At 32.2% G+C, this 11,994-nt stretch overlaps 1 protein-coding gene across 1 annotated transcript; it reads left to right on the forward strand.

The window, feature by feature from the left end:
- The first annotated feature begins 104 nt into the window (after window positions 1–104).
- Window positions 105–11,775, forward strand: LOC111713220 (uncharacterized). Its single transcript, XM_023488044.1, has 8 exons — window positions 105–169; window positions 2,421–2,520; window positions 3,376–3,431; window positions 4,533–4,674; window positions 6,468–6,530; window positions 6,959–7,076; window positions 7,309–7,371; window positions 10,980–11,775. The coding sequence occupies exons 4-8, from the start codon at window positions 4,584–4,586 to the stop codon at window positions 11,143–11,145; spliced, it is 501 nt and encodes a 166-aa protein (XP_023343812.1). The 5' UTR covers window positions 105–169; window positions 2,421–2,520; window positions 3,376–3,431; window positions 4,533–4,583; the 3' UTR covers window positions 11,146–11,775.
- The last annotated feature ends 219 nt before the right edge of the window (window positions 11,776–11,994 follow it).

The following is an 11,994-nucleotide window of genomic DNA, read 5'->3' on the forward strand; positions in this document are numbered from 1 at the left end:
CAGTAGCACTTTATCATTGTATAAAAAAAGCAAATGTTTCAAATAAGCAATTTTAAATGTGTATTAAATTTTTTTTGTAAAAACTAAATATTTTTAATTTGTTAGAAACCTGTTCTACAGACAAGGATTCACATACGATTATGTTTTCGACTGGAATACGTTAAAAGATGTAAGTTTTTTGAAACTAAAAAATAGAATTAGAAGTATTATTTGAACTTTATTTTTTTAAATAAGTTGCAGATATTCAAATAATTTCCAAGTTTTTTCCGTAAAACACCTCATTTTTGGCACATTGCCAGTGTGCAGTGTTGTGAATTACGTAGAAGATAGGACAGATTTTTTTTTGAGCTTGTTGACAACATATTTATATCATCTTAAAGATATTATATGCACTATAGATGGGACAGAAGATCTAAAGATATTAAATGCACTATGGATGGACAGAAGATCTAAAGATATTAATTTCACTGGATGGGACAGAAGATCTAAAGATATTAATTTCACTAGATGGGACAGAAGATCTAAAGATATTAAATGCACTATGGATGGACCGAAGATCTAAAGATATTAATTGCACTTGATGGGACAGAAGATCTAAAGATATTAATTTCACTAGATGGGACAGAAGATCTAAAGATGTTAAATGCACTATGGATGGACAGAAGATCTAAAGATATTAATTGCACTTGATGGGAAAGAAGATCTAAAGATATTAATTTCACTAGATGGGACAGAAGATCTAAAGATATTAAATGCACTATGGATGGACAGTACATCTAAAGATATTAATTTCACTGAATGGGACAGAAGATCTAAAGATATTAATTTCACTAGATGGGACAGAAGATCTAAAGATATTAAATGCACTATGGATGGACAGAAGACCTAAAGATATTAATTTCACTGGATGGGACAGAAGATCTAAAGATATTAATTTCACTAGATGGGACAGAAGATCTAAAGATATTAATTTCACTAGATGGGACAGAAGATCTAAAGATATTAATTTCACTAGATGGGACAAAAGATCTTTTTTTTACAATTTATTTTAGAATCAAAATTTTTTAATCTTAATCTTAATTTTGTGGTATTACAGTCCGGAAAAAAATGTAGTTTTCAAAATCAAATAATTTTATTTTATATTCTTGAAATTCATAATTCATATACTCGATTCAAGATGCAGCGTACCGTACTGCAATGTAGATTTTGTTCTCCTAGTCCTATCTATCTATACATAACTGGTGTACCGTACTGCAATGTAGATTTTGTTCTCCTAGTCCTATCTATCTATACATAACTGGTGTACCGTACTGCAATGTAGATTTTGTTCTCCTAGTCCTATCTATCTATATATGCATAACTGGTGTCAACAAGTCTTATATTTGAAATACACTTGAAGTACAGTTATTAGTTTGAAAGAGTGCTTTTTAATCTTGAATTGACATTAGCTATTGTATCCCCTCTCATAAGATCTACTTTTGATTATCCTGTATCCTGTATCCTGTATCCTGTATTACGTATCCTATAGTGTCTTTTATCCTGTTTCTTGTATCCTGTATCCTGCATCCTGTTTCCTGTTTCCTGTATCCTGTATTTTTGTATCTTGTGTCCTGTTTCCTGTTTCCTGTATTATATATCTTGCTTCCAATATCCTGTATCTTGTATTTTATATCTTGCATCCTGTTTCCTGTTTCCTGTATTTTATATCTTACATCCTGGTTTCCTGTATTTTAAATTTTGCATCCTGTTTCCTGTTTCCTGTATTTTGTATTTTACAACCTGTTTCCTGTTTCCTGTATTTTAAATTTTGCATCCTGTTTCCTGTTTCCTGTATATTATATCTTGCATCCTGTTTCCTGTATTTTATATCTTGCATCTTGTTTCTTGTTTTCTGTATTCTGTATTTGATATCTTGCATACTGTTTCCTGTTTCCTGTATCCTGCATCCTGTTATATCTTGCATCCTGTATTCTATATCCTATGTTCTGTATCCTATATCCTACACCCTACGTTCTGTATCCTCTATCCTATATCCTTTGTTCTGTATCCTGTATCCTGAATTCTGTATCCTATATCCTGTATCCATATCCTGTATCCTATATCCTGTATTTTATATCCTGTATCCTATATACTGTATCCTAGATCCCATATCATATGTTATGTAGCCCATATCCTGTATCTTATATCCTATATCCTATGTTCTGTATTTTGTATCCTGTATCCTATGTTCTGTAGCCTATAACCTATGTTCTAGCTGTATCCTATATCCTATGTTCTGTATTTTGTATCCTGTATCCTATGTTCTGTAGCCTATAACCTATGTTCTAGCTGTATCCTATATCCTATGTTCTGTATCCTATATCCTATATCCTATGTATCCTGTATCCCAGCTGTTGTGTCCACTGTGTTGTTGAGTTAAGGTTGTTGGTGTTGAGAAAAGCTGCCTGAAAGCAGAGCTCTCTACCAGGCAACTAGACAGCCTAGATAACCTTGATAGTTGCAGTAACAAGCCGAAACCAGGTCCACAATACAAACATCTTTCAACCATTGAAAAAAATGAAAAGGAAAAACATGAGAATGATCAAAGTTTCTGGTTAAAATTATATAGAAGCTTAGTCTGACATCGAACCCCCCAACCCCCTTCCCCCGTTGCACCTCTGATTCCACACACTTAATATGGCCTATTTTTTTCATTACGAAAATCTGTTTAAAACTATGAATAGAGCATTTACTTGAGTATGCTATTTCTACATTGCCTATTTTTATAACTTTATGATTGAGTATATTTTGTATTTCTTAAAGAAACTGTCTCACATAATTGTTAGTTTTAAAGTATGGAGCCTCATTATGTTTCTTTCTTCGGCTTAAAATCATTAGAGATTTGACTCAATGTCTCATTTGCTTGCAGAAAAAATAAAACCAATGAAAAATTAAACCCCCATCGGATCCCATGATAAACTCGAGGGGCCCAAGGATATGTGATTGGAATTATAAGAGGATTTTAATTTTTCTGAGAGTAAATTACTTTTATTTATAAAAAGCTGGTTTCAAGTTTTAACATTGACCTTCATAAATAAGTTTGTAGATTAGCGGGTTTCAATGAAAATTATTGCATACCTAGAAACAGCTTTTTATAATTGAATGAACATTTGTCTTTTTTGTTTTAAACATTCCATGGAGGCTCAATAAGAATCTCTTGGTTGCTTATCAGGGATCAGAACGTTGCTTTTCTTACATTTAGCAACGTATTCCGGTGCTTAGCTTTATATGATGGAGTTTGCCCAATTTGGTTTTTTCACAACGAGAAAATCAAATTTGAATAAAAAATTGAGGGAATAAGAAAAGATGTTGAAATATGTTTGTATTCTGGTCCAGTGCTTAGCTGTGATATATTGAGTGAAGATTGTGCTTCGTCGACATCTCCACTCCAGGTTTTGTATGCATATTATATATATATATACACATATTATTATTATCTATGTATATAATAAATATCTTTTTTATTGTTTTTATTTATCAATTAAGGGGCGCGAATATGTAGGTGTAACCCACCCCCCCCAGCATGTGTTATGTGGTTTTTAATTATTGATTCAGTGCAGAGGCGCAAACAAATAATCAATGTATCTTATGGCCAACATAATGTTTATGATTTAAAATGTTCCAAATCTCAGAGATTTAATAAAAAGGTGTTAATTCTACATTCTAAAAAAATATAGATCACTCCGGGTTGACCCTCTCAATTTCTATTTTCTAGCGATATATAAACCATTAAACTCAAAGTACAAAACAGTTTTTTAAAAACAAAAGAAAATAAACAAAAAAAACTTTAAATGTTTCTCTATACTCGTCACATTCTATATTGTTTCTTTTACTAATGTTTCGAATATCATAAGTTCAAGACATAATGATAAAGTTTTAATCTGTTATTGTAGATATTAATATCAATTCTGTTCAGGTATTAATCTCCAACGACCATGAATTTGCCATTATGAAATTTAAATGTCTCTTTTTGAGTTCCTTAAAGAAATAAAATGTATGAGTTGAAATAATTGCAATGAGTTTGTTTAACAGCTGTCTAAATTAACTGAGGTTTTATTATCCTGCAATCTACGATGTTCTAATCCCATATATCTTTGCAACCCGACGCAGTAGACCTTTGATATTTGAAATAATAATGAATTCTGTTAAACGAATCAAATAAGTCTAAAATAAAACAGGTTTGCAATCATACAGGGTTACCCACACAGGGTAAAGACGACTTAAAACTTCCCAAAGTTAAGTTAAGTCTTCTGGCTTGGATAAAGCCTTGAAATGGCTGATTAAATTATTTGGCAAAGAAGACAGTTTAAATTTCGTACGGTCGTCTCTGAAGTCTCATCATTTGTGGGTAATTATAAGTAAGTGGATTAGAACATTTGAGTTTATGGCAAAAACAGGGGCCTTGTGGATTTAAAAGAAGATTAATGAATCGAGACTACTTTCTCAAATTTCACTTTAAAATATTTTCAAATCTCTATTTTGTTTTGTAACAGGAGAAGGACCCTGCAGCTTTAAGGTTGGAAGGGAAGGGTGATACGGAGAACATGAACACCAGGGACAAGGACAGGGAGAAGAAGAAGGGAAAGGAGAACCATTGCAGTGTAGCAGAGATCCCTACAGCAGGGACTACTACAGGTATACTGCAGTGCAGCAGGGACTACTACAGGTATACTGCAGTGCAGCAGGGACTACTACAGGGACTGCTACAGGTATACTGCAGTGTAGGTTGGACTACTACAGGTATACTGCAGTGCAGCAGGGACTACTATAGGTATACTTCAGTGTAGCAAAGACTCTACAGCAGGGGCTACTACAGGTATACTGCAGTGCAGCAGGGACCACTACAGGTATACCGCAGAATAGCATAGATACCTACAGCAGGGACTGCTACAGGTATACTGCAGTGTAGGTTGGACTACTACAGGTATACTGAAGGGTAGCAGGGAATACTTCAGGTATACTGCAGTGTAGCAGGATCTATTACAGGTATACTGCAGTGCAGCAGGGACCAATACAGGTGTATTGCAGTGTAGCAGATACCTACAGCACGGACTACTATAGGTATACTGCAGTGTAGCAGGGACTACTACAGGTATACTGCAGTGCAGCAGGGACCACTACAGGTATACTGCAGTGTAGCAGAGATACCTACAGCACTGACTACTACAGGTATACTGCAGTACAGCTGGGACTACTACAGATATACTGCAGTGTAGCAGGGACTACTACAGGTATACTGCAGTGCAGCAGGGACCACTACAGGTATACTGCAGTGTAGCAGAGATACCTACAGCACTGACTACTACAGGTATACTGCAGTACAGCAGGGACCACTACAGGTATACTGCAGTGTAGAAGAGATACCTACAGCAGGGACTACTATAGGTGTACTGCAGTGTAGTAGGGACTACTACAGGTATAATGCAGTGTAGCAGAGATACCTAAAGTAGGGACTACTATAGGTATACTGCAGTGTAGCAGGGACTACTACAGGTATAATGCAGTGTAGCGGGAACTACTACACCAGAGACTACTACAGGTTTACTGCAGTGCAGCAGGGACTACAACAAGTATAATGCAGTGTAGGAGAGCTCTAGATCTTATAAGAGCTTGCTACTTCTGGGAATTAATTAATATTTAAGAACCTACGGTTTCTGTAATCCAACTCCTTCTTTAAAAAGAACTAAAATATATTTTTGTGAATACTAATTGGATTTGTTTTGAAGAGGGATAAAACAACTATCCCTGTAGTGAGACTAGTGATGTAAATTTATTTCAAGATAAAACAAAAACCTTTCTGTAAAACTATTTTGCACTTAAGCAATCATACTCTGAAAAAAACATGACATTAAAGGAATTTGAAGAAAATGAAATTAAAACTAACTTTTTAAATTTCTTCTTTTATGCATATTTAGAAATAACCACATTGCATCAAGACAAAACATTTCATGAATTCAGAGTTGAAAACTTTAGAATGGGATATACTTAATCCCGATCTGTTAATTAATCTGGAGATTAATATCATGAGGAGAACAAGCAACATTTAATCTGGATTTCTAAAGTTTTCAGCTCAACTCAAACAATATTATTTTGGCACGACGTGTTATAAAGTTTTGGACAGACATTTTCTCGATAAAGAGAAAGTTTCTGTAACAAAACTTTAAAGCACTGCAAACCACATATTCTATATATTTGTCTGTTTGTTTGTAACCAATGAACGTCAAAAAACGGCTGAACCTATCATGTTCAAAATTTGTGCGGGACCTCACATGACCCCAGGAAAAGTTTATGTAGCATCAGATTTAGAAGAAGAAAAAAATCTTGGAAAATACGCCAATTTCAGTTAAAATCTTAAATTATTTACAAAAAAAAGAAGCTAAAAGCGTAGTATTGTATAAGTAGCATGTATAATTTAATGATTTTTTCAGGAGCAACTTCAGCTGTGGCTGTCACAGTAAAAGATAGACATGAGAATGAACACAAAGTAGCAGGTGAATTATAATCTATAAAAATAGATATAATATATTATATTCTCTTAAGTCTTCTTTTTAAATTATCAAGCATTGAATACTTTGTGAGATTGAGTATTTTTAAAGTGTTTTCTCCGAATAAATATATATTGATGGACAAAACATTGTTTTTGCCAATTGATCAATTGTTTCATCCAAATATTTCAATATTTCATCATTTAAAAAATTAGCTAAATAAAATTTAAAATATACACAGTGGTCAGCGATTTTATAAATATAATGAAGACGACTTTTTTAATAATGCTTTGTTTAACGCATTGTTCAAATTACAGGTTCCCTTTTTAAAATGTTAAAGAGTTTCTGCTCTTGGCAGAAATCAAAATAGAGAACTAGAAATAGAAAATCGTCTTTATTGTATTGACAATACGACGACGACCGTAAATTTTCAGAGGAATTAGTAGTGCCTGTAAGTAACGGATGTATTACAGAGAAGACGACCTTATCTCCTAAACCTCCGCAGATTATCAACTCACCTCCTGCATTCCATTTAGATACAAACCTCAACTAGTGAGTTAAGATTTATCAAGGGAATTTCAGAATAGGGAGGGGGATTGATTAGGAGGGGTAGGGGGCAATAAGTTGTTAGAAAATTGCATCTTAAAGTGTCTCAAGATTTAAGTTAATTTAGCGTTTGCCTAAATTTAAAATTAAAAGTATTAAAATTTATTTTTACCAAAATTTACATCGAAACAATTTTTTTCATAAATTTGTTTTAAAAAAGTTGTTTTATTTTTATTAGTTCCAATGCCTTGGATGTTCCATTTGTGCATGGAGTAAACGATGCACCAGTTATTATATTAACGTAGGTATTTTTACCCTGGCTCTTGTGGAAGAGTAATCCTTTGTTTTTTTCAATCCTTTATATCAAAGTGTGTACCACTAAGCATGAAAATATAGAGAAGGAAAAGTCGTCTTTTTGAGATATTTTGAGACATTAGTCTAACCAATCATAAATTGTTCCAAGCCCTCTCTACGCCTTTCCAGAATGTGTCTTGTTTTGATTTAAACAAGACTTCAGAAGTTCAGTAGAGCTGCTGGGTTTAGTCCCTGCAGGCACTTTGATTGAAAGGTCTCATGCTCCTCCAGCAAAAATATATGAGAATTTTGCCAATTACTTCTTAAAAACCAAAGCTACCATCAAGTGCTTTACAAAGTGCTAAAATGTAAAGAGCTCAGAAAATCGTGTGTTAGTTAGAGCGGTAAAATCTAAGCCCAAGGCGTTGCGACACTTCAAAGTCGACCCTGTCTTAAAAACTGATGAGACTGCACATAATCCAGACTGGACAAACACCAGGCTCGAATATATTTAGAAGACGACATTCTATTAGTCCAGTGAAGCCAACAGGATACATATTTGTATCTTCGCGCCCATCTTCTATTTTAATTGTGAACATGTTTTCTTCGTGTACATTGTAAAACAAAACAAAAAAGTTCGCGGATTTAAACAAAAAGTTTCGTGGATTTTCAAAATTTTAAAAAATTTAATGAAAATCGAATTTTGATGGAGGCAAATTTTTTTAAATTTTGTTCATTCATAAACCTTCCCTAGGGCCATGTGAGGTCCCACACAAAAGTTGGGTCCAATCGGCTCAACCGTATTGACAGTTATTGGATACAAACAGTAAGATAAAATTATTATTTTTTATTTATTAGAATCAATAAAATCTATAATTTATTTAATGTTTCCATTATGATTGGTAAGGAAATTGTGATATTAAAAATCTTCAGTACAACAAAAACTACTTAATGTGTATATTTGGCCTTTTTTGTTTTCATATTATCTAATATATATAATATAGGAACTCTTCAGTTCAAAAATCTAAGGGCATTTAAATTGTTATAATTTATAAACTATAACTAAATTTTGTTCTCAAATATTTGTTATTTATTTATATTCTCTGAATCAATTATTTTTATTTTCTTAAAAGTGGCTCTTAATAAAAATGGTTTCCCCACCTCGAATAATTTAACTTTAATGCTTTCCCCACCTCGCAGGAATAATAAAGAAAATCAATGTTTAAATGTCGTCGTCATATATTTCTGATATTCTCTCGGCCAAGTGTTTGTTCTGTCTGGATGATGTGACTGCTAATAATCAGTCTGAATCTATGTGAAAGGGGTAAATTTGTTTTATAATTTTCCTTTTTATTTCTAACCAAATTGTCAAATGTTCACCATTTTTCATATTTTCTGAAATAGCTATAGTAGGTCGTGCAGTTTACTTTATTAAAACTTTGTTAATAATAGCAATAGCAATAGCGATCTGCAAGTCGTACTTCTTATTAGCATGTTTATAGCGGTACATATACATACTTTTTGTAAATAGTAATATCCTTTGGTAATCACTAACAAGTGATCTGTTCTACCCTATATATACGAGTTGTGATCAATAAGTTTCACAAAAAAAATAGGGGTAATTTTATTGTAGAAATCTCAGCTCTATAATTTTTTTGGAAAGTTCACTAGCTATATATAAACCTTTTTTTTGTAAAGAGCGTTCTTCCGAACGTATATCAGCTCCGTTCGACACAGCAAGAACATTTTCCAAACATGGTCTCAAATTTAATTCATCAGAGTCTGTTTTAGACCCTTTAAGAGCAATCAAAAGAAAAAGTTTTGTATGTATGAAAGACTTTTGAGGAATTTTCTGGTTTTGATTTTAATTTTAAATCCATAATTACTGTCATCCCTTTGGTTATATATGTCAGAGACTTCGGGACAAAGGAATTGAGTCTTTGGAACAAAATCAAATATTTAAACCGTAATATCTTCAGAACTTGATGTTGTAAACCTTTGATATTCTAAACTCAGATTACTTGATCTAACAGAATTCATAGTTTGAAATATCTAAGGTATGCAACATTTGGTTCCAAAGATATAGTGATTAGAAAATCAGAGTTTGTGGCAAAGACTCAATTCCTTTAACCCAGATCTTTGTCGTTCTCAAATCTTGCTTTACAACTTTGTTTACAATGTATAAGCATACATTATGCTGTTTGGCAAACATACTTTTTGAATCCTCGCTAATATGGTTTCTACAATTTTCCAATAAACCACCTTACAAGTTCTTAAAAACGTTTTAAATTGCGTTCCGGATCATGTTTCAGGGTTCTGCTTGGTTTTATCATCGTTTAATAAATTTTCTTTGGATAATTGAGCCATCAAAGTGTCCTCTTTCTCTGCTTGACTCCAACCATGGCCAAAATTGTATCCGGTATATATATCCGGTATATATAGAAATAGTTAACTTAACAAAATAATTTAGAGCTGAGACTTTAAGAAGTACCCCTAAATAAATGTTAGCGATCACACCTCGTATAACAGTGTTTTCAATTTATAAACGAATATTTTAAAATCAAAATCTTTAACAAACATTAAGTTAAATAATCAAAGATAGAAACGATTACAGTGAGTTGTTCGTTAACAACGAACGACTACGTCCCACGAAACATGACAGATGGTGAATAGTTTTGAATGTCTTCTTCCATAAGTTGTTTAATACCAAAGACAATTATTTAAAATATTACATGACAGTCATATTATTGTAAAATTAACTTCAAAGTAAAATATATTTGAGCAAAAGATTTTTGAAACGAAATAAACTGCAAACAGCCTTTAATATCTAATAGAGTTTATTGAAGACGACATTCAAAACTATTTACCAACAGTCATGTTTCGTGGGACACCATGTATCTAACTGTTAACAAACTAATCCCCCCCCCTGTTGGAATCCTTTATAGTAACAACTTGAATATGGGGGGGGCGATTTGGCACCATACCCCCCTCCCCTTGCTTTCGCCCCATGGTTCATGGGACACACTTCAGATCATTTCCAATATTTTGAAAATGAATGTAAATTTTTTTTTATCGTTGCATATACAATAATAGATCGATTATTCAATAATCTTTAATCTATGCAAGTCAATGACAAGTTAAAAGTAAGATTTTTTACGTTTAGTCTTGGTAAATACTAAATAGATAACAATTTGACTAATTCCATTCATGAACCCTTGTTTAGTTTAAAATAAAATATAAACAGAAACTCCCTTTTATTACCCAACTTTTCCTTTAATACCATTCAGAAATGGTTAACATTTAAAATTATTAAATTGAAATTATCTTTAAAAATAAAATATATATTTTTATTGTCACAAAGATACTTTTTTGAACCATATAATCTTTAAACTCCACGAGCAAATCTTTTAATCCAATATAAATCTCCAAAAATGTGTTTGAAAAATTAAATCTTAAAAGAATTAAAAGAATTAAAAAAAATATTATCTAAAAGTTATTCTTTAGAATGTTTAAAATTTAAAGTCATTGAAACCGGTTTTTTTGTTCATAAATAAAAAAACAAATTTCTGTTTGTTGTTTCGTTTAGGTAAATTCAATAAAATATTGATTTTCTAGTGGATGCAGTCCTTTACCTAGCGCCTGTCCTGAATTAAACAGTCTTCAACCTCCTAAACTTCTTAATCCACAGCAACAGATGAACAACATCAACATCAACAACAACAGCAACAACAATGGCAATCTTACCGCTTCAAGCTCAGTCAAAACACTTCAAGTGCTTTAATATAGAATTCATACTGAGTTGTGAGTACAAAATAACCTGGAAAATTGAAATTAAGTTTTATGTTATTCTTAAAGGGAATGTTCTGTAATTTTGTTAATTATTTTAAAGGTCTTCCCGCATTTTCGTTATTTGTCTTCATTACATTGTATTAGGTTTTTTTAATAATCGAAATATTTGATACTTTCTGGCTTTTTTTCAATGAAAATGGATTTGTATAATTTCATTTCTTATTTTTCATACTCCGAGGGTAGACAACAAAATTTAGGTCTCAGAAACTATCTTTTCCCATAAAAGTTGTTTGATTAGAGTGTTTATAATTTTTTTTTCCAGCAAAAAATTTACCTTTTTAATATTTCATGCTTGAAGACTTTCAAAAATGTATTAAATTATCTTTTGGACGATTTTGACACCTTTCTAATTTTTGCAATCCATTCATTTCAACTTGTTTTTCTGCAATCAAATTTTTGGTGATGTTTTGGTTTACTTTATTGAAAAATAAATCATTGCTATTTAAGAATATCAAATTATTGTAAATGTAATTAAATGTAAATCGAATTTTAAAGGTTTGAAAAGCTTGATTTCTTTTTTCTGCCATACATGAAATATTTTCAACTGAGTATGAATCTGTTGCTAAACCACTAAAGAACAAAACCCAAGCTTGTATTTTTCCAAACAACTCCTAAACCCATAAATTCTTTGGTATTTGCAAACTATTGCCAAGATTAGTTATATTTATGTTCATAAACTTTGAATGATTTGTTATATTCATTCTGCAGACATTTAACCCTTTTGTTTGTTTAACTTTTGCCACGTGACTGCAGGAAGGACTAGTTTGAAACCTTGTACAAG

This window comes from Eurytemora carolleeae, unplaced genomic scaffold (genome assembly GCF_000591075.1).
Source record: "Eurytemora carolleeae unplaced genomic scaffold, Eaff_2.0 scaffold1388, whole genome shotgun sequence".
Taxonomy (NCBI): Eukaryota; Metazoa; Arthropoda; class Copepoda; order Calanoida; family Temoridae; genus Eurytemora; species Eurytemora carolleeae.